Here is a 22,144-nt window from a genome sequence, read left to right on the forward strand (position 1 = left end):
CAGGCGGAGGGGACACAGGAGGGGGACACAGGCAGAGGGGACACAGGTGGAGGGGACACAGGAGGGGGACACAGGCAGAGGGGACACAGGCAGGGGGACACAGGCGTAGGGGACACAGGCAGGGGGACACAGGAGGGGGACACAGGCAGAGGGGACACAGGCGGAGGGGACACAGGCAGGGGGACACAGGCGGAGGGGACACAGGCGGAGGGGACACAGGCGGGGGGGACACAGGCGGAGGACACAGGCGGAGGGGACACAGGTGGGGGACACAGGCGGAGGGCACAGGCGGAGGGGACACAGGTGGGGGACACAGGCGGAAGGTATAGAGGCGGGGGCAGAGGGGACACAGGCGGAGCGCCGGGCCTGTGCTTACTCAGAGCGCTCGGTGTCCCGCGTGTCCTGACCCCGCCGTGCGCACCCCTGCCGGTGCCCAGGGCAGCGGGGCCCTGCTCGCTGACCTGCTCGCTGGCCGCCGTGGCCGGGCTTTGCCAGCTCGGCCTGGACCGCCTCCCTCATCGTGGCTCTGAGCGTTTGTTTACCTAGCTCCTCGAACACGGGATGCAGTCACCGAGCCCGTGGCGCGCGCCATCGCGGCCCAGAGCGCTGTCTGGGTTGGTTCTCGCGCGTGGGTCTCAGGGCGCTCGTCCTGTGTGTCGCCGCGCTCTGCTGCCCGTCGGTCTGTGCGGGCCGCACCATGCACTATGAACTCAGGGTCTTCCATAGATCTCGGGCTTCCTCAAGCCCCCAAGGGTGGACAGCACAAAGACTGTGCTGCTAACACAGGGAAGCTGGACACCTCGCAGGGCCAGCAGCCCTCACCCACCCTCGGGAGATTACCTTGGTGCTGGCTAGTCTTGGACTGACATCTAGTGATGGAAATGGGAATGACAAGGTAGGCTCTGCTTGGTAACTATGGGGAAGTGGCCTTCACCATTGTGGAGTCCGACACGCTTGGCAGAAACCACTGGAAGGAAAAGAAAGGCAGCATTTATCTCTGCAATGGTAGCGAAGCCAGACTGTGCCTAGCTGCGGGGTCAGACCCCCGCGGCCCTCCCCTGACTGGCGTCCGCATGGACAGCCTTTCTTTTCCACCAACTCACCATCCCCCACGCAGCCAGCAGCCCTCCTCAGGTGGGCTCACTTCCAGGATGCTCACATACGCTAGACGCGTGCCTTGCATTGTACGTTTTCATGCAAGAAAAGCCTCGTTTTACAGGTGTGTGTGTGTTCTGATCGAGGACTGTGGCAGCCAGCCAGGCTCCCATCCCACGTCCAATGCCTTGTCAAAAGTGATGAAAATAGGGCTGGGAAGGTGGCTCAGTGGTAGAGCGCTTGCCTTGCATGCATGAGGCCCTGGGTTCGATTCCTCAGCACCACATAAGCAGAAAAAGCCAGAAGTGGCGCTGTGGCTCAAGTGACAGGGCGCTAGCCTTGAGCTGAAGAGCTGAGGGACAGCACGCAGGCCCAGAGTTCAAGTGACTGACAAAAAAAAAAAGCAATGAAAATATGATTATGAAGTGTTTTGTATAAAAAATGTGCAGGAGGGTTGCTAGCGGCACTGTTCTGATGCAGCTCTGCTCTGATGCAGCTCTGTTCTGATGCAGCTCTGTTCTGATGCAGCTCTGTTCTGATGCAGCTCTGCTCTGATGCAGCTCTGTTCTGATGCAGCTCTGTTCTGCTCTGATGCAGCTCTGCTCTGATGCAGCTCTGTTCTGCTCTGATGCAGCTCTGCTCTGATGCAGCTCTGTTCTGATGCAGCTCTGTTCTGATGCAGCTCTGCTCTGATGCAGCTCTGCTCTGATGCAGCTCTGCTCTGATGCAGCTCTGCTCTGATGCAGCTCTGTTCTGATGCAGCTCTGCTCTGATGCAGCTCTGCTCTGATGCAGCTCTGCTCTGATGCAGCTCTGCTCTGATGCAGCTCTGTTCTGATGCAGCTCTGTTCTGATGCAGCTCTCAGATGGCCAGTGGTGGGGTTGCGGCTGGATAATTCCTAAGTGTCTGGGAAGGAATCTGTTCTCCATTTCTTCCATATGCCTCACAGCAAGGAGGCCCATTGTATGCATGCCATGGGCGTTTAGTAGGTGGAAGACCATCGTGTGCACACAGTAGACATTAGTGCAAGAGACCATCGTGTGCACGCAGTAGACATTAGTGCAAGAGACCATCGTGTGCATGCAGTAGACATTAGTATATGAGACCATCGTGTGCACGCAGTAGACATTAGCATATGAGACCATCGTGTGCATGCAGTAGACATTAGCATATGAGACCACCGTGTGCATGCAGTAGACATTAGTATATGAGACCATCATGTGCACGCAGTAGACATTAGCATATGAGACCATCGTGTGCATGCAGTAGACATTAGTATATGAGACCATCGTGTGCACGCAGTAGACATTAGTATATGAGACCATCATGTACACACAGTAGACATTAGTATATGAGACCATCGTGTGCACGCAGTAGACATTAGTGCAAGAGACCATCATGTGCACGCAGTAGACATTAGTGCAAGAGACGATCGTGTGCATGCAGTAGACATTAGTATATGAGACCATCATGTACACGCAGTAGACATTAGCATATGAGACCACCGTGTGCATGCAGTAGACATTAGTATATGAGACCATCGTGTACACGCAGTAGACATTAGTATATGAGACCATCGTGTGCACACAGTAGACATTAGTATATGAGACCATCGTGTGCACGCAGTAGACAGTCCAGGAGAGACCATCGTGTGCATGCAGTAGACATTAGTGCAGGAGACCATTGTGTGCACGCAGTAGACATTAGTATATGAGACCATCGTGTGCACGCAGTAGACAGTCCAGGAGAGACCATCGTGTGCACGCAGTAGACATTAGTATATGAGACCATCGTGTGCACGCAGTAGACATTAGCATATGAGACCACCGTGTGCACGCAGTAGACATTAGTATATGAGACCATCGTGTGCATGCAGTAGACATTAGTATATGAGACCATCGTGTGCACGCAGTAGACAGTCCAGGAGAGACCATCATGTGCATGCAGTAGACATTAGTGCAGGAGACCATTGTGTGCACGCAGTAGACATTAGTATATGAGACCATCGTGTGCAGGAGAGACCATCGTGTGCATGCAGTAGACATTAGTGCAGGAGACCATCGTGTGCACGCAGTAGACATTAGTATATGAGACCATCGTGTGCACGCAGTAGACATTAGTGCAGGAGACCATTGTGTGCACGCAGCAGTGCTTAGCGAGAGCTTGTGGAGTAGAGAGAGGTTAGGAACTGCAGGAGAACAGAGGTGGCCACTGCTTTACCTCCACGGGGCGGGCACAGGAGCAAGTTCTTCAGAAGCACTTGATTAGGTGGTGCTCTCCAGGACCCAGACCAGGCCCACCTCCTTCTATGAAGTTCTCAGCGCCCACGCTTCTCTTGGGATCTCCATCTGCACAATCCTTAGAAGCCTCCGAACATGGATGGATCCCCTTGAGCCCGCTTAGTGTGTGCTGCCACCTAGTGACCCGCAGGGGAACTGCAGGACATTCGAGACTCCTCAGGGAACCTTGCGCAGTCACCTAAGTTGTCCAAGGTGGGCACGCACCACTCACCCGTGTCTCCATCCCTGGAGCTGTGCACAGTATCGCCTCCTCTCCCCGGACCCGCGCCATAGTCTTCTTGCCCCTTCAGAGCTCAACTCATTTTCCACTCCTACCATAGCACACGTTAATTGCGGTCACAACTTTTAGGCCTGCTTGTGCTCTGTTTACTCCTGTCTGGCTTACTAGTGGGCAACGCCCATGTGTGCAGGAAGCCCTGCTCTTGCTCTTCCTGGTGCCCCAGCACCCAGCCCACAGCAGGCTGAAGGACTGCTGAATGTGTTTCCCCATATTCATGCACCCTGAAAATGGCCGTGCTGGTCTATTGGTGTGGTGTACTTCCGGATTCTCCAAAGAGTTAAATGCATGGCCTGCTGCGTCACAACAGGTCGTTAAGCACATCTGATGCAGTAATAATGACCAGACTTTAGAAACAAAGGACTGAATTTGGGTTTGGAAGTTTTGCCAGAAGGGTGGCTTTGAACTGTGATCCTTAGATCTCAGCCTCCTAAGTAGCTAGGATTACAGGCGTGAGCGCCCGGCTACAAGGTGAAGTTTGACATTATAGAAGGTTAGCGAAGTATAGAAGTAATGTTCCAGAAAAGCACAACTCTTCAAGTCCTAAGGTGATAATCACTTAACCAGGACTCATCCTAAGATACTAGGAACATCTAGTGAAAATTTGGCAAGGAAATTTATAGCTGGCAGACCAGCCAAGCACATCCAAAGCCATCAATCTTAGCATCCGCACTTGGATAGCAAGGTGTCAGCTGACCAGCTGACAAACATCTCACTGCCTACAGCCTGTTTAAGAAGAGCCCAGCGGAAGGGCGCCTGCCCAGCGAGCGCAAGGCCCTGGGTTCGGTCCTCAGCCCTGGAAAAAAAAAAAGAAGAAGAGACCAGACAAAGACCAAGCAGAGAAATGGAAGTCAGGCCTCCAGATGTAGCAGCCAGCTTGCAGGAAAAGCTGAGGTCAGGCGTTGAGAGGTGCTGTGGTCTCCAAAGGAGGCCGGGGAGACTTGTCAACCAAAGACAGCATTAACCTTAGTGTTGGGATTTGGGGCCAAAAAAAACCCCAAAATAATATTTGTGTGGTAAAAGGGAATACATCTGAGTAACAGATATTAAAGAATACTTATTAATTTGATAGGTATAATCATGATATTTTGGTTGTTTTTTTTTTTAAGTCCTTGTTAAAAATGCTTAAGGCAGCCGGGCGCTGGTGGCTCACGCCTGTCATCCTAGCCACCCAGGAGGCTGAGATCTGAGGATCGCAGTTCAGTGCCAGCCCAGGCCTTGAAGCCTGTGAGACTCTGGTCCCCTGTTAACCAGCAACAAGCTGGAACTGAAGGTGTGTGCTCAAGTGGCAGAGCACCACCCTTGAGCGACAAAGCTAAGGGGGAGCGCGCCCTGGCTCTGGGGTTCCAGCCCTGGGGATGGGGGACAAGCACGACGTTGTCCTGGTGGTGAGGTGCCTGTGGGGGAGGGGAGAGCCGTCTGGGGTTTGAGGCTGTGTGGAGTGTGCCCCCGATGCAGCCCTGACCGCTGGTTAGGGGAGCAGTGACCAGGGATGGAGGAGCACTGGCGTGGGGAGAAGGCGGGGAGGGCTGAGGGAATGGGGGGGGGGGTGCTGGTGCGCGGGGCGTCCCCTGCCGGCCTCTCTCCCGCCGCCCCTTGGACTGAGCTGCCGTCCACCCCGCAGGTGCGCGCGCGGAGGCCCGACGGCGCCGTGCTGGACGAGGACATCATGGAGCGAGCCAGCAGGTAGGTGCGGGCGGGGCGGCGGGCAGCCCGGGCGGGACCGCGTGCGTGGCCGAGGGTTCGAGGTCACCCTGGCGGAAAGGAGGCAGGGTGGGCTCAGCCCGGCGGCCGCCTCCCGCAGGCTGTCCTCCGACGACGGCGAGGAGGCCCCGGCCTACTTCTACGAGAGCGACGAGTCGGGGGAGGCCGGGGAGCGGCGGCCGCGCGCGGCGGGCGAGATGGACCTGCTCGGGGAGATCCTGGACTCGCTGAGCACGCACAGCGCCGACCAGGGCAAGCTGGCGGCCGCCCGGAGCCTGGACTTCTTCCGATCCATGGACGACATCGACTACAAGCCCGCGGTGAGCGGCTCCTCCCGCCCTCCTCGGGCGCGTCCCCGCGCGGGGCCACCTCGCACCGTCCGCAGTGAGGCTGCGCTCCCGGGAAAGGATGAAACCACAGCGTCCTCACCCTCCCGCTCGCTCGCGGGGTTCAGGGGAAGACGCGCATGCGCGCGTGGAGGCCAGGCTCCGGCTCCCCTTGCTAACGGGCTGGAGGGCATTTAGAGGCGGGGCCGGGTGGGACAGGGGCGGGGCCGGGTGGGACGGGGGCGGGGCCAGGAGGAGCTGGGCGGGGCCGGGCGGGACGGGGGCGGGGCCAGGAGGAGCTGGGCGGGGCCGGGCGGGACGGGGGCGGGGCCAGGAGGAGCTGGGCGGGGCCGCAAGCAGAGGCTTCGCGCTCACAGCTCCGTGGGGCCCAGACCTAGAAGAAAATAGGGGCAGTGGCAACTACGCTGGTAGCAAGACACTCTGGAACTTTCCATGACTTTCCTGCCCTAGCTTGAGTCAGAGAGGTGACATTGAAATGCAAATCAGAAGGCCGCTCCTGCCCAGCAAGCCTGGTGGGGTGGGGTCAGGCTGACCTCGTGTGGAGGGAGGACAGGGGGGTTCAGGTTGACCCCGTGTGGAGGGAGGGCGGGGGCGGGGTCAGGCTGACCTCGTGTGGCGGGGCGGGGTCAGGCTGACCTCGTGTGGAGGGAGGGCGGGGGTTCAGGTTGACCCCGTGTGGAGGGAGGGCGGGGCGGGGTCAGGGCTGAGGGGGAGGAGGCCGTCGACGGGCTTGGGGTTCGAACCAGAGTCAGAGGGTGAACCGCACGTGTTGTTTCTGCTTCCAGAACAAATCCAACGCCCCCAGCGAGAACAACCTGGCCGCGCTGTGCGGCGGCGGCGCGGCGGGGGACCCGGCGGACTGGAGCCGGGGCCCGGACGACGACGAGGGCGGCGGGGCGCCGCGGGGCCGGAGGCGGGGCGGCTCCTCGGCCGGCCTGGCCGAGTGCGCGTGCGCCGTGCGGGAGGAGGCGCGGAGGCTGCGCAGCGCCCACGGCCCGACGGCCGCCCCGGCCGCGGCCCCGGGACCCGAACCCGAGTCCCACGAAGCGCCCGGCGAGGACCCGCCGGGGCGACGCCCGTCCACCTTCGTGCCCTGGGAGAAGGCGGGCGCGGAGGCGCCGGCGGAGGCCCCGACGGAGGCGCCGACGCCGTCGGAGGCGGGGGGCCTGCTCCGGGAGGTGGTGTCCCTGTGCCGCCTGGCCGCGCCCGGGCCGGGCCTGCACGCGGAGCCCGCGGCCCGCGGAAGCCAGCCTTAAGCCGCCCACCCGCGCGCGGGCCCGGGAGACGCCGTCCCCACCCCCCCTCCGGGGCCCGCGCGCGGGCGGGACGGAGCCGTCGGTACGGGGGCAGCCCTCCCACTTAGTTACCCCCCCCACCCCGCGTGCGCCGGGGCCCGCGGTGTTTAAATGCCAGGCGGACTCCCCTGCTGTCTGTGAAATCAGGTACCGGTTCGTCCGCGCGTCCGCGCCGCGATGGCCCAGGACTCGGTGCTCCCGCCGCGGCGCGTGCGCATAGTGTGCACCTGCCGCCCGCGCATGCGCAATCGCCCCGCCCGCCCACCAGCGACCTGGTTAACCTGCTCATTGCCTTAATCCTCGACGGGCCTCGAGGCGGGCCCTCCTGCGGCCCCCACGGTTCGGAGCCGCCACCGAGGGCGGGCGCGGAATGTGAAGTGACTTGTTTACACGCGAGACTCGCGGGGCGGCGGTCTCCAGAGAGCACCGCGCCTCCGCGGGGTCCGCCTGGGCAGCGGTGGCGGGCGGGGCCCCGCGCCTGCACGCGGCCTGGGGCGGCGGCGGGTCCCACGGCGGCCGCCGGCGTGGGGGGGGCGGCGGGTCCCACGGCAGCGTCCGGGCATTGGTGGGTGGTCCGATCGGACCCTGCCCGGCCTCGCCGCCCCCGGGCCTTTCTCCTGGTCCCGGGGACTGGGTTTGGAGGAAGAAGGTGGCGTCCGCCGGGCCCGCGGGCCCCGTGGGCGGCCCGTGATTCCGGACGTGGATCCCGGCCCCAGGGGGTGGTTGCTGACTTTCTCCACTGTGAAGTGGCTGCTTCCCGGCCACGCCCCCTTCTAGACTGTTCTGTAGGAGCGGGTGGTTGGTGTCTGGATTCGTGACTTGGAGTTGGTCCTGCTGGACGTGCGCGCCTGCGGCCTCCCTTTCAGGCCCGGGCGTGGGTCGGAGAGGGAAGCGCATTCACTGCATCGTGTTAGGCCAGACGGCCCCAGGTCCATTCCTAGTGGTCAGCGAGGCGCCCTAGCTCCTCGGGGGCCGAGATCGGAGGGTCACGGTTCGAAGCCAGCCCGGATAGGAAGGTCTGTGAGAGGCTTATCTCCAGGAAACCACCGGAAAGCCAAAAGTGGCTCTTAAGTTTAAGGCCCAGTATTCCCTCTCCCCTCCTCCCCCTCAGGCGCACACACCTAGTGATGAGAAAGTCACTTGTGACCCTACACGCGCAGCACCTGCTCCTCCCCTCCAAATGGATGCTAAAAGTAACTTAAGAATGCTTGAGGAACGACTCAAGAGTCCCAATAGGATCATCTTCTAAAGAATTTACTAGAAGAATATGATTTCAATTAAAAATATTACTTAAATATGTTTACTCATGTCATTTTTTTTTAAAAGAAAACGACCAAGTACATTCCGAACTCTAAATAGATGTTTTACTTGAGGTCATGGCTTATTCATGACTGGAAGGGATATACACATTGCTTCTGTTACACGGATAGATTGTACATACTAAAGAATATTTAATCTTGATTTTAAAAAGTACGCAGGGAAGGTTCTAAGAATTGGTCATATTTTGATTTTACATGCTTACTATCAATTCCAAGATACCAAATAAACAATAAAAGAAATCTACACAGCCGAAGAGCAGTTTTAAGTGAGGGAGAGTGGCTTTTGTGCTCTGCCCGTCTGGCAAATCTTCCTTCAGAGGTTGAGCGGAGGACACAAAGAAGCCCGTTGTTCTGATTTGGAGGCGATATGAGTTTTCTGTTCAGAACTCACAGTTTGAAGAGTGGCAGTAGTCACAGGTGTCACTTAGACCCACCTTTGGGTTCTGTTCCATTTGCTTAGCAAATACCACCGCCACCGCGCTTCCTCTTCCTGTCTTGCAGTGACCTCCCAGGATGTTTGCCTGTGATTCTGCGTTGCTTTGAGGCTAGGGAGCCACTCACAAATAATGTCATTGTCTTAATACATTGCAAGTAATTTGTGCCTTATTTGAATATGCAAAATTAACTGTTCACTGGGTTATAAACAAAAGAAAAAAAATCAAGATTTCTCCTTGCTATTCTTGAAAAAAATTCCAGAAGACTAATAGCAAGTATTTCAAGCCATTAAAATTTTATTCAAAGTCTGCTTTTAACAAGACTTGCTAGCATTATGGGGGATAGAGTAAGCAGGACGCAACAATGGGGTGAATTCTGAAATAAACGTATTATTTCCTGCTGTGTACATACTGTCTACTGTAACAGGACCAAATATTTATAAGTCCTCCTGCTGTGCAATTGATTTTGCAAGAGAACTCAGGAGCTGAGGGCTGCAGTCTATTGGGCTAGGACTCCTAGGTTCCATCTAGCTTCTTGCCTTTTGCCCTTGGATACTGCGTCCATAGTATTTTGGGGGGAGGGGGAGAGAAAGAGAGGGAAGCTGTATAAATTGGGGAGCTGTTGTTAAGCAAAAATGTTGCCAAGTTGGATGTCTTCATGATTATCTATTGCAGCAATTTTAAGTAACCAAACCACAGTGTGATTCTTTTTCCAGCTACAAATGAATAGCTCCTTTATTTGTGAAATATTTATTGGCTTTTTGAACCACTCATGAGCCAAACACAATCACTGAGGATGAAGGGCAGACAAAGCAATGAAGTAGACCCTGCCCTGATGAAAGCAATGACAGTGAAAAAAGGAATTGCAGTTGTAAAGCGGTGGTGGTGATGATGATGATGAAGTCATAATGAATTTAGCTTAGAAACGACCGGCCCAAGAATCTTAACACCACAAAAGTTTGCTTTTTTTTCTGTAGGTTCTTTAAGTTCTTTTTATAATGTCTGTAATTTAATTAATTATTATCTATTTACAACAAAGCTGCTAAGGTATCTGAGAGGCACCTGCAGAGGAGCTCTGGCTCCTCTGATTCCCTGTGTCCCTGTGCGGCTGCTGCTCCTTAGCAGGGCGAGGGCTCCTTAGCGGGGCTGCTGCTCCTTAGCGGGGCGAGGGCTGCTGACTGAACTCGGTTGGACTCACTGAGTCTGGGGTCCGAAAGCCACTCATGTGGAAGAATTGAAAATCACATTATGTAGAAATACTCCTTTTAACTTAACAGTGTAGAAGTAGTGATGCTGTTATTATCCTACTACTAGGATCCAGGAATGCCCCTGGATGAGCTGTTTTAAGAAATAAGGTGAAAAAGTCGACTTGCTGTCGATTGGAGAGCTGTGGGTTTTCTTGTTCTCTAGATTACCAGGAGATGGATGAAGCTAAAAAATACAATTGCTAGTGGGAAGTCCATTTTGTTTGGCTTCCAAGATCCTGGATCCAAGAAGATCTTTGTAAATTGGAATACAGACTTAGAAATGTCAGATGAATCCCCAAATTTAATTTTCCCCCAAGCACTTCTTAATGCAGGAGAGAGGAATCGGGTGTGGTACGACTGCCCTTCCTTGTCTGGCCCAGGGCTTTGTTGGCATAAGGCTGTTGAGCAAGCCAGTGAACACGATGATTTGGCCAAGAAATAATGGTGTACATTTAGCTGGCAACATTTTATTTTGAAAAATATAATAGGATTGTGTGCAATATTTTTTTTCTTGTATCATTTAGTTCCTATGAATATACACATCTGTTTTCTGGCAGATGTATTTTGAAGTCATATCTTTCAGTATTTGTGTAAAAATATATGTAGTAATGTTCAGTGATTTTTAGGGAAAAAAGTCTTTATATTGTTGGCAGGAGAACTGTTTTTGTTTATTTAAAATAATTGTGGATCTTGCATTATTGTATTATAACTAACTGCCTCAGAAACAATAAATATGCAATAAGAGAATCTCCTAAGTTAGATGAGTATTGCCGGTACTGTTCCTTTAAGAGCAATGTTTGTGGTACGATGGATGTGCAGATTCTGAATGGGGACATTTAAGGAAAGCTCTGGTGCTGTGCCAGCCACGCAAATCTCGATGGCATTTAGCATCCTTTGTGGTGAATCTTTGCTAAGATTTATAAAGGGCATTGCCAATACCTTTTGACTGTCTGTAAACTAAGTTAATTTTTTTGTATGATTGTACAGTTTGGTTAACCTTAGAGCTTCTATAGATTTCTACTTTTATTCTAATTATACTTGAATGAGGCAGAAAGCACTGTGGGAAATCTGTAGGTCTGGATGCAGTATGCACATATACCAAAAATAAACCAAGGTGCGGAGCGGGGCTGTCACCGAGTGCTTTCAGACCCAGGAGGCCAGGCCTTTCCTTAGCCTCTGGTGGAATGAAGCCATTGAGGATAGGCAGTCTGCAACCTGAGAAGGTTGCAGTCACACGCGATCGCCTCTTTAATGTGACAAACCTAAGTGTCTTCATCTCCGTCGGTTGTCAGAGGAGCGCTTCCTCCAGTCCAGCCTGGACCCGGCCAGGTGATTGATTATCTGATCGTTAGGGAAAAGCAAGTGTGCACGCCATGCATGTGCGGTGTGGCACCCGCCACGGGCCGCATCTTTTAGCCAAAACAACCTTCTGGGGCCGCTTTGAAAACTGTTCAAGAACCATATACCAAAAGTGAGATGTGAACATAATCTGTTACGATTTTGTTGTGCTAAAACAGCAGCATGAGCTGCGTGAGGCCTACTCCTTAAAGATGCATAAGGATTTTTCCATCAAAGCCCACAAAAGTGGTTTAAAAAATTAAAATGTTCCAAAGCTGCTTCTATTGCTTTAAAACGAGCTGTTTTAAAGGACTGAATATCTGGAGCTTTGGGCTCACTCTGGCAACCGATAGCTATTTAAAAAACTAACCAGCATGACGTGCGCGCCGTGGCTCCTGCATCCTCCAGGCTAAGCTATAAATCATCTCCAAAGCTGACGACTCTTGGGAAGAAGTGTGTAAAATGTGTGACTTGGGAATTTAAAACAATGCAAAAATAAAGATTGGCCGAACTGTGTATTACTATCAAGTACCCAACAAAGAAATGATCAGAAATAAAATTGGTCACAATCAAATGTGGCGTGGTGATGACTCTTCTTTAATAATTGTCCAGTTCGCCCCTCTGTGTTCTAGGTGAACGCGCCACGCAGCCCGCTGCGCCTCCCCACAGCTCCAGCGTCCTCCACCGCTGCGGGGTCAACGGATGCTGACCCCTGTCTGCCAGGTCCTCCTGAGACCTATCTGTTCAGCTCTGGGTAGCAACCTTATTCGTCTCGGTGTTAGTAAGCTTTCTCGTTGTTCTGACAGAAGGCCTAATAGACCAGATTAAAAGATGGAAAGCTTCTGCTCTTGGTTTCAGAGATTCTGGTGTATAGTCCTTGGCTTGGTTGATTCTGGCACTATTGTCAGGTGGGACAGCACGGGTGGACGCCGCTGCGCGCCTGGCAGGCAGGGCAGAGTGGAGCAGAAAGAGGAAGTGGTGGGGACGAGGTCCAGTCCAGACACTTGCTCCCGCCCACCTGCCCACCCACCCCACGCTCCTCAGCTCACCACTCCCAGGAGGGGACGCAAAATGTGAATTCACCTGGGGAGCAGCGCCTGACCTCTTGTGACATCAGATTCCCTCCTGAGGGAATCTCTGGAACCTCCCAGGCACACACAGGGGGGCTTCAGCCACCTAGGGTGTTCTCAGGCCAATAAAGTGAAAATGAAGGCCCTGAAAATCATAGGAACAGCCAAGCAGAGCGCCACTAATCACTTCCCAAGTCAGCTGTGTCTGCCGGTGAGAGCAGTGAGAGCTAGAGGCTCAAGACGGAAGTTGACACGCAGAGGCGGTCACTGAGTCCCGCCTCTCAACTCCCTCCGGCTGTGTCTCCCCTGTTTCAAATAGAAAATGGCCTTCGAGCTGTTTAGTATTTACTCACAAACTTCTATGTACATAACAGCAGCTTTGATATATGATTTGGGAGATAGAAAGTATTCTTCAGTATCCTTGTGAGTTTTGGATTCATCATGGTTTAGAACTAAAAAACAAAAATTAAGGTTTTTTTGTTTTGTTTTTTTTTAAATGGGATTCAAGGGCTCCAATCACAGTTTCAGTGTTCTTGTAGGACTTCAAACAACAGGCCCAGATGTGTGGACCACACTCCTGTGGTTTCTGGGGTAGGTGTTGTGGCTACTCCTTTCTAGAGGTGGAGAAATTAAAGTTGACTCACTTCCATCCCCACTATCAGACAGAAGAGTGGCTCAGCGCAGGCAGGGCATAGATGATCGTGCACACCCCCTTTCTTTTCTGTCTCAACTCCCCCCTTAGAAAGAGCACTGCCCGTTTTTTTCTTGACAAAAACTATGCAAGTTTTTTTTTTTTAATCTATCTACCATCTACCTACCTATCTATCTAATCTTGAGCATTGAATGTCCTGGTATCTTTTTCAGAAATTATATTCTTTTTTGTTTGTTTCCATCTTACACCTTTCACGTATGTGTAGGTATGTGCATATGTATACAGTTGTTGTTTCTGGCTGACAACTTTTTCCTTTCTTCCCCATCTACATGGCTTTATTAGCACATACTGGAGAGAGTGGGCGCAGGCCCCTGCCTGGGTTGTCAGAGGTGGCAGCAGGACCATGCTAGGTAACATATCTACTAGGAAAAAAAAACCAAAACAGAAACCAAAGGTATAGCTGATGAACTATTGTGGTGTAGAGTCACTGATACTGACATTTCAAGCTGTCAATAGCATCTAAAGGTCCTTTGCAGAAGAGGCATAGAGGATACCGCTTTACTTCTTTATTTTCCCATCTTGAAGAACCAGCTTTCAAGACAAACTACCCAGTCTTCAGTTTTGTTACTTTAAATAGGACTATTTTCATGTTTACAGTGCTCTGGTTTAACACCATTTAAACATTAATTTGCAGTTTTTGTCACTGATTTAGGGACTCCTTGGAAAAATTAAAATAGAGTAATAGTATTTGTTTCATATTTCTACATTTCTACCCTAATCTAATACTTAAAATATATGTTAAAATAAGAGCTAAGCTTTCTGAGATTTGCTAAGTGTCCAAGTTGGACACAATCCATTAGGCAAAATTCCCAACCTGTGAAACAGATGTTAGAGAGAAAAAGCTCTGCTTTATGATTCGGTATCCTCAGTGAGGGACATACTTTTACTGACAAACTTGCCAAAACCATCTGAGTTTTAAACAAATGGCAATTGATAGAGATTGAAATCAGTTTTGTTTTCTTTTTTAAACCTCCTCATTTAACAGCCTGAGCATTGGCTCTTACCCAGTTAGTGTGAAGTGCCGAGGACAAACCCAGTAGCACCAAAAGAAAAAAAAAAGTTACTATTTGTCATCAGTAATTTTTGTGGCTAAAACAAGTAATCACAGATGTATGTCCTATGAGATCGTTCTTTATGATCAACTCATATATAATAGGGGGTGCTATTTTTAAACTATCTACAAATTATGGCTCAAGGGGGTTATGATTTAACATGTTCACTTCTGTGACGAGCACATCTTATTCAGTATCTCCCCTTCTCTCATTCTCCCCCCACCCCCGACTGCCCAGTAATGTCAAGATTCCTGCTCCCTTTTTCCCCTATGTACATTGATAATAAGATGGAATTTATCTATCATTCCCTTTACTGATCTACCCTCCCCCTCTCCATTGAAAGCATGTTTCTGTTTTCTGAGAATTGTTTTGCTAAGCCTGCACATGAATTGTTCAAGGGGCTTACTCCATGGAGCTTCACTGCAGCACATGACCCTTGGGTCATGTATGTGTGTGTATATATGCATGCAGATGCACTGTATATGCTTCCTGGAGAGATGGTTTTGGTCAACCATATAGGAGAGAAAACATGTACTCATTGTCTGTCTGGGCATGACTTGCTTTACTCTATGATTTTTTTTCCATTGTGTGTGTGTGTGTGTGTGTGTGTGTGTGTGTGTGTGTGTGTGTGTGTGCGCGTGCGTGCGTGCGTGCGTGTGTGTGTGTGCACATGCGCGTGTCCCATTCCTCTGCGTAGACAGGACGTGTCCCATCCTGGCTGTTGTGAGTAGTGCTGTGGTGAGCGCCGGCGCAGCTCTGTATCCTGTGAGGTGGTCTTTGTGCATGAGTGCCAAGGCGGGATCATGGGGACATTCTGTTTCTACAGTGATCGCCACAGGGGTTCACTAATTCCCATTCCCATCAATAGTGTGTGGAGCCGAGCTCCCTGCCAGCACGACCAGCATTTGCTATTTGTGGGAATACCATTCTGGAGGATGGACAACTTTAAGGTCTCAGAACTGATATTCCAAGACACGTTATCAGGGGGCCGAACAGCTTACTACTGGCTTGCTAACATCCACTGTGGTGGATTTGTTTTCATGGTCGTTTTGACTTTTCAAGAATTTCACATAAATGGGTTCTTCCCACTTAGCACCATGCTATTCTCCCCACCCCCTTTTTTAAGGGAACAGAGTCTCGCAATATAGCCTAGCTGGCCTCAAATTTGTAAGTCTACTCCCTCAGCCTTCCTGGAGGTGGGATTACCAGCGTACACTACTGTACTTGCTTCAGTCATTTCACTTTCCTATTCCAGTAGGTGTGTAGTGGTATCTCGTCTTAGTTTAAATTTGTATTGTTTATTATGACTGAAGATTTTGAGAATGATTTTTATACACTAATTTATTACTGTCTTCATTATTATCTTTGGAGGACAGTATGTTCTAATTTTTTTGCCTATAGTAAGTTGACTCTCGTTACTGACTTGTAGGAGTTTGGTTTTTGAAAATATTTCAAAGTAGATGTCCCTGCTAGGTGTCTGGAAGTCTCCAGATCTGTGGCTTGCCTTTTTAGCTCCTTACTGATACCTTTCAAAGCAACAAGTTTTAATTTTGAAGAACTTCCAAAATTCTTTAGTTTTTTCTTTCATGGTTTTTACTTTTTATGTCCTAAGAAACTATTGCCTAATGACAAGGTCACAAGAGTTTTCTTCTAGAGGTTTAATAGGTTTAGTACTTATATGTAAACCTGTGGTTCCTCTTAAGTTCATTTTGCATGGTGTATGAGGTGAGGGCTACACTTTTTTTTCAATTTTAATTTTCTGTATTCCTATCACCACTTATTGAATTAACTTAGTATTTCCCATATTGAAGAGACCTATTTAAAGACAACCATTTTGAATTAGCTTCCTTTTTGGTTGGACTTGATGATCTTTACCCATTTAGACTGTCTTTCATGTAATGTAGCTCTTGATACAAATGGGTTTATGGTTAGCCTATTTATATCTGCTTTCTATTTGTCCTACATATTGTTTTTTTTTCCTATTTTACATCTGCTTTTCAATTAAATGAGTGATTTCCATGATAAATCTGAATTTTTGCAAGCTTGAAGACATGTAGTAATTTTTGTTTGAAGTACTTACCTTTAAAGAAACTGATAATGGAGAAGAGCGACTTTTCTATTTTAACACATATCACCTCTTTATCCTTTTCTGAAAAATGCATGTTTGCATGTGTATCATTTTCTCTTCTGTCAAAGTCCTTGACTATTCCTTAGACTGCAGGTTTGCTGACAATACATTATCTTGGCTTGCTTCCGTTGTTCTTAAAAAATCCCTTTTCTTTTACAGGATTATGTAAGAAAATAAAAGGGAGGAGAAGGGAAAAAAGAAAGATGGAGGAAGAATAATTTCGAATACAGGTCAAATAAGTATAAAAATGGCGTGAAGAAACTCAATGACCACTGTTGAGCAATAAAGGATTGGGAACGCTGAGGAAGAGAAAACAATGTTTATTTTTTTATTCTGAGCAAAACATAAATACCATAGTGAAATCTCTTGGTGTAACTCAGGCACACTGAAAAAAAATGAGTGACAGGAAAGTAAAACCGGCTCAGATCTGAGGGGCAGCAGAAGGAGGAGGGTGAGTGAGAGTGAACACGGCCCACGTAACTTAGTTGTCTCTGAAAAATTACAGCAATTCAAAAGCTGTTGGATCTAAGCGGAAGGGGTAGAACGGAGGAGCGTGATGATGAGGATGCGTTGCATAAGTACGTGCAATACCATAATGAAATCCTGCGTGTGTAAATAACTTTTGGTAATAAAGTTTTTAATAATTATTTTCTTTTGCTTGCATTCTTGAATATTTTTTGTGCATTGTTTGTTGTTACAGGTTGGATTTTTAGTTCCAGCACTTCGTCACCCCATAATCTTGTGACCTGCGTAGATTCTGTTCTAGTTCATAACTTGCAGATAGTGTCTTCTATCATTGGTTGTCTTTTTTGTTTTGTTTTGTTTTGTTTTGTTTTGGGTCCGGTCGTGGGGCCTGAACTCTGGGCCTGGGCGCTGTCCCTCAGCTCTTCAGCTCAAGGCTAGTGTTCTACCACTTGAGCCACAGCACCACTTCGGCTTTTTTCTTTTTGCTTATGTGGTGCTGAGGAATTGAACCCAGGGCCTCAGGCATGCAAGGCAAGCGCTCTACCACTGAGCCACCTTCCCAGCCCCATTGGTTGTCTTTTAAGACTTGTTCGGGACCTTTAATTTATCTTGCCCAGTACATTTCTAGTTTAGTTTCTGATATTATACTCTACTCTAAAAGTTCAATTTGGATATTTACATCTCTCTTCTATTTTCAGTTTGCTTTCTCATATTATGTTGAAAGATTTATAGTAGCATTTTTCTGTTGATATTGGGGGGCAGGGCAGTTAGGCTTGTGGGAGAGCAGGTATCTACCTCTCCTAGGTCAAAGGTAGCTCTGTGTCTAAATTACTTCATAAAGAGGTACTCTCTATAGTTTATCAATTCCATATTTAACTAATAAACATTCTGTTTCTAGGCAATTTTCTATGAAGGCTAATACAAATGTCAACATTTCTGCTGGTTTTTTTTCAGTCTTCCACTCCCTAAAAAACATTACTTATGAACTGACCCATAAATCATGCCTTTCTTTTTATTTCATGTCTTAAACTTTTTGAAGTGTGGACGAAGCTACTGACTGAAGGCCAAGGGTTTGCCCTTTTTGGTAGCTCAGGTAATAGTGTTAGATAAAACATATTAAAATATTAAAAATATCTGTTTAAACTCCCCCTAAAATATAATTGAGGCTTAAAACCAAATGAACAGGGTGGAAGCAAGTGTGCGCGTGCGGTTGCAGGCCGTGAGCTGATGCAGTCATGCATTTAGCAGGTGGCATGTTTGGAAGAGAGGGGGCTTTGAGGCGCCATCAGGACTCTGAAGAAATGCCCAGAAAAGCTCCACTCTGGCCTGGAGATGAGGCAAAGGCCTCTTTTTATCTGACTGGAGATCTAAATGGGAAAACAACCCCCCTAAGCAAGCAAACGAATGTATGTATAAAAAAGGCCATTGTAAGATGTCAGGGTTTATTTTAGGTGGTTTTGCAACATACGGTTGCATCTCTAAATTCCATATACACACAGCACCAAACTCCAAAACTAAGAAATTATCTTAAAACACAGTAAAAAGCAAAGCCCAAAAACCCAAATCCCTGACAAGTGTGGACCTCAGCAGAGGGAAAGCAAAATGAGGCTTGGACGAGCTGCAGAGAGGCCAGAAATGAATCCCCAGGGAGACGACGTAGGAGAATAAAAGTATAGGAAGAAATTCTGCTCCTTAGAACCAGAGAGAAAAAAATAAAGCAACCTAAGATTGACTACTCAACTATTAAATGTCTAGAAGGACTGAATTATCATTTAGACTCGAGGGAATCCAAGAAGATGGTGTTGATACACAAGCAGTTTTCTTAAACAAGTCTGCAACTTCAGATGATTATCATTCCACTTTATCTCCCTTCATAGTAAAGATCCCAAAGCCTCTTGGTATTATCCCTGTTGTCATAGGAACACTATTGCTTTGCGACTATACTTTCTTTCCTACACCCCTATCTCAAAAGAAGCTCCAACGAATCGTGCCTATTGCTCCTAGATGCTCTGTTAGGAACTGGGGTGGGGGAGAGAGAGGAAGGGTTGATGACTAGTTTTAATGTTTATTAGTGTGTGTGTGTGCGTGCACGCACGCGCGCTCGCGCATGTGCACAGGTGTGCACAGTACCTGTACTAGAGCTTGAACTCAGCCTCACTCTCAGCTTTTTTCACTCAAGTCTGGCCCTCTACCACTTGAGCCACAAGCTCTACTTCCAACTTTTTGCTGGTCAATTGGAGATAAAAGCCTTTTGCTCCTTGGCTGAATTCAAACCAATCTTTAGCTCTCAGTATCCTGGTAGCTAGTATCACAGGCATGAGCCACTAGCACCTGACAGGTACATTCATTTGATTTCTTTGACCTAAATAGTCAGTGTATCTTTGCTCTTGAAAACACAAGTCTTGGTTGTTCATCTTGGAATCTACAGTTCTTAAGGTAATTTCAAGTTCATAGTTAATACTTGATAACCTGGTGTTGAATGAAATTGAGTGGACTATCACTCATTCAAGATGGTAGAACTTTGGACGGACCTCATATATCTCTGTTAACTCTGCACATAAGAATGTAAAATAAACAAAATAAATGCTACTGAGTTTATTAATAGTTTAATAGAAAGTCTTAAACTACTCTGGAATGATGCTGAAAATGTGAAGGAAACAAAGCACAAACAAGTAGCTAGGGATTTCTTCCTGAAGCTCAAGACCCCATTGAAGTGAATCTTGCATGGAATTATGGGAAGTTACTGTAAGTTCTTTTAAAAGGTCAAATCTAAAGGGTCAATATTTGTCTGGCCTCTCCTGATTTACTGGATGAGTAATTTAAATGTGCAACATTTTCTCCAAGCACATTCTCTTTCTTTACATAATGTCCATTAATGAAATACAGTGTTAACATTAAACACTGCATATACTTAGATGTCTAAAAGGAAGAATATTTGTAAGTAACTGACATTTGCTTTGTCCCAGTGGTCTCTCTACACATCTATCCGATGATTTGAAAATGGAAGCATAGTAGGGAAGAATTTAGAACTTTCAAACTTTTATATTTAAGTGATTAGAGTTCTCAATAAATTTTTGACCCTGGGCTCATGGTAAGGACAGGTACTGATATTAGCCTAGTATGAATGAGACAGCAGGACTGGAATTTTAACCTCATTAATTGCCTCTCATTTTGTGATTGTCTTGGGCGCTCTTCCTTGCAGACTTTTTTAAAAAAAATTCCAACCTTTCTCATCTTGTCACATTTTAAATGTCAACAGACCAGTATTTATATAATTGGCTTCTTCCTTCTTGCTTTTTTCCAAACCATCACTATCTCTCTGGACCCAAGAATATTTCTTTTTCCCTGGACAGTGAAAAGCACTGTTCAAGATAATTGACTTCATTCAGAAATGTCTGAGTTCCGCTTTTCTGGTTCCCCCACCTGCCCCCATACTATTTCTCCTCTAAGGTAAGAAAGACTTCCGGGCATAGAGTTGATTTCAATTAATTGTATCCTACTAGGCAGCAAATGCAAGATGTAGTGTGATTTTCTTTTCATTCTGATGTCCTTGTGATTGCCAAAATACATGCAAGCAAGTGAAATAAATAATACTGATACTCAGAATGAATAGGATGGATTGTTGTAGGGATTCCTTTTAAAATCTTATTAGTGGGGCTGGGAAGGTGGCTCAGTGGTAGAGCGCTTGCCTTGCATGCCTGAGGCCCTGGGTTCGATTCCTCAGCACCACATAAGCAAAAAAAAAAAAAAAAGAAAAAAAAAGCCGGAAGTGGCACTGTGGCTCAAGTGGTAGAGCACTAGCTTTGAGCTGAAGAGCTGAGGGACAGCGCCCAGGCCCAGAGTTCAGGCCTCACGACCGGAGCTAAAGTCTTATTAGTATGGGGCAGGTATGTTTGAATGGTAGAGAACGTTAGATTTTGAACTACCTCGTGTTGGGTATACAGGAACTTAACATGGTGAAGGTATGGGGGGTCTCTGAAGTTGTCTGTGAGCAAAAATAAGAACTTGGGGGAGGTAGGGTTTAGGAAGGCTCCCCCAGGCAGCACCAAATCCCCATATTCCATCTTCATTTCTGCTCCCCTCACACTCCTTGAGCCACCGGTTGGCCTGACCTGCAGAATCCAGTGACGCAAAGCTGCTGACTGTGCTGGCCCCACTGGAGGCAGGTGGAATCTTTGCTGGACCCCCAGGGAGATGTGGGAGTCATGGCATGGGGCGGCCTAGCCTTGTGGCTCGTGTGCCTTTACACAACTCCACAGCGGCTTCCACGCTTTCATACATAGATCTAACAACATCCTTGCTCCTTGATACCAGTTTTTGGAATTTGTCCATTTCCTTGTGCTATCATGAGATCCCCAAAGCTTGGCAATACATACAGAAAGAAGGGTTGTTTGGCTGAGTTTAGGGGTTTAACAGCGTGGCACCAGCCTGTGCTTGGCTCTGGGGAGCGCGGTAGGTGATGTTCCGTGAAGGGGACATTCCCTGGCAGGTGACATTCCACAGCAGAGTCACAAGCAGAAGAGATTACATGATGAAACCAGAATCCAGGAACCAGACTTCTCTTTTGGGGACACTTTGATCTTCCGAGAAGGAACCCATTGAGGAATAATTAAACGAATCCCTTCTGAGGTGGCTTAGTCCCACTAGACTCCAGCTCTTAAGATGGCAAAAGTGCTGTTACTCTGGGGACCAAGCTTCCAGAACATCAACCTTCAGGGAAAACTATCTCCAAGGAGGTTACCCTGTAGAGATGAAGCAGATTAAGCAGTGATTGAGTCTACCAGCGGAGCTCAGTCAGCCGCAGAACTGGAGCTATGTCCACCCATGCGCCTCGGGCAGGTGGCCTGTAGTTGTTGGCTGGGTGTCCTTTTCCCTTTTCCCCTTGAGACCCTAAGTCCCGTAAGTCTGTAGTCCCGTGGCTGCAGATACAGTCGAGTTTAGTATGTGGCAGTGGAGCTAATGAGCTGAAATCCACATTATATGTGAATCACCCATCAAGCAGCTCTGTGGGAGAAGTGAATACCAGAATTTAGGAAAATGTGAGCCTTCGTTCATGTGGTCATAGCTAAACCATTGACCCAAGAAAACCTTCACTAACATTTTCACCTTTAAAGTTATTAACTTAGGCTTCACTGAATTTTTCTGTAAAACAGTATTTTCAAGTTAAACTTGTATTTGATGGTTAGTATTTCATTGTTTATATTTTTGAAAACAAAAACATCTAATGATTCAAATGCAGAGCACTTTCTTTCTTATTGTGAGTGTTTTAAAAAAAAAAGCTAGATGTTAACTGTGGACCACCGGACTCCAATAAGAAAAGCCTCTTGCAATCATCTAAAAAATGGCTGTGGAGAGGGTCGG

The 22,144-nt window shown here is 48.6% G+C and overlaps 1 protein-coding gene across 3 annotated transcripts in view; it reads left to right on the top strand.

Moving 5' to 3' along the window:
- Dennd1b (DENN domain containing 1B) overlaps positions 1-11,930 on the top strand; it is a 171,563-nt gene extending 159,633 nt beyond the window's left edge. For all 3 annotated transcript variants that reach the window (XM_070041888.1, XM_070041889.1, XM_070041890.1), the window contains 3 exons: positions 5,297-5,358; positions 5,477-5,696; positions 6,509-11,930. In XM_070041888.1, the coding sequence (XP_069897989.1) occupies positions 5,297-5,358; positions 5,477-5,696; positions 6,509-6,979 (753 nt within the window). In that variant the 3' untranslated portion in view covers positions 6,980-11,930. The remainder of the gene's footprint in view (positions 1-5,296; positions 5,359-5,476; positions 5,697-6,508) is intronic.
- Positions 11,931-22,144: the final 10,214 nt, after the last annotated feature.

This window comes from Dipodomys merriami, unplaced genomic scaffold (genome assembly GCF_024711535.1).
Source record: "Dipodomys merriami isolate MVZ:Mamm:240054 unplaced genomic scaffold, mDipMer1.0.p SCAF_31, whole genome shotgun sequence".
In the NCBI taxonomy this organism is placed as follows: Eukaryota; Metazoa; Chordata; class Mammalia; order Rodentia; family Heteromyidae; genus Dipodomys; species Dipodomys merriami.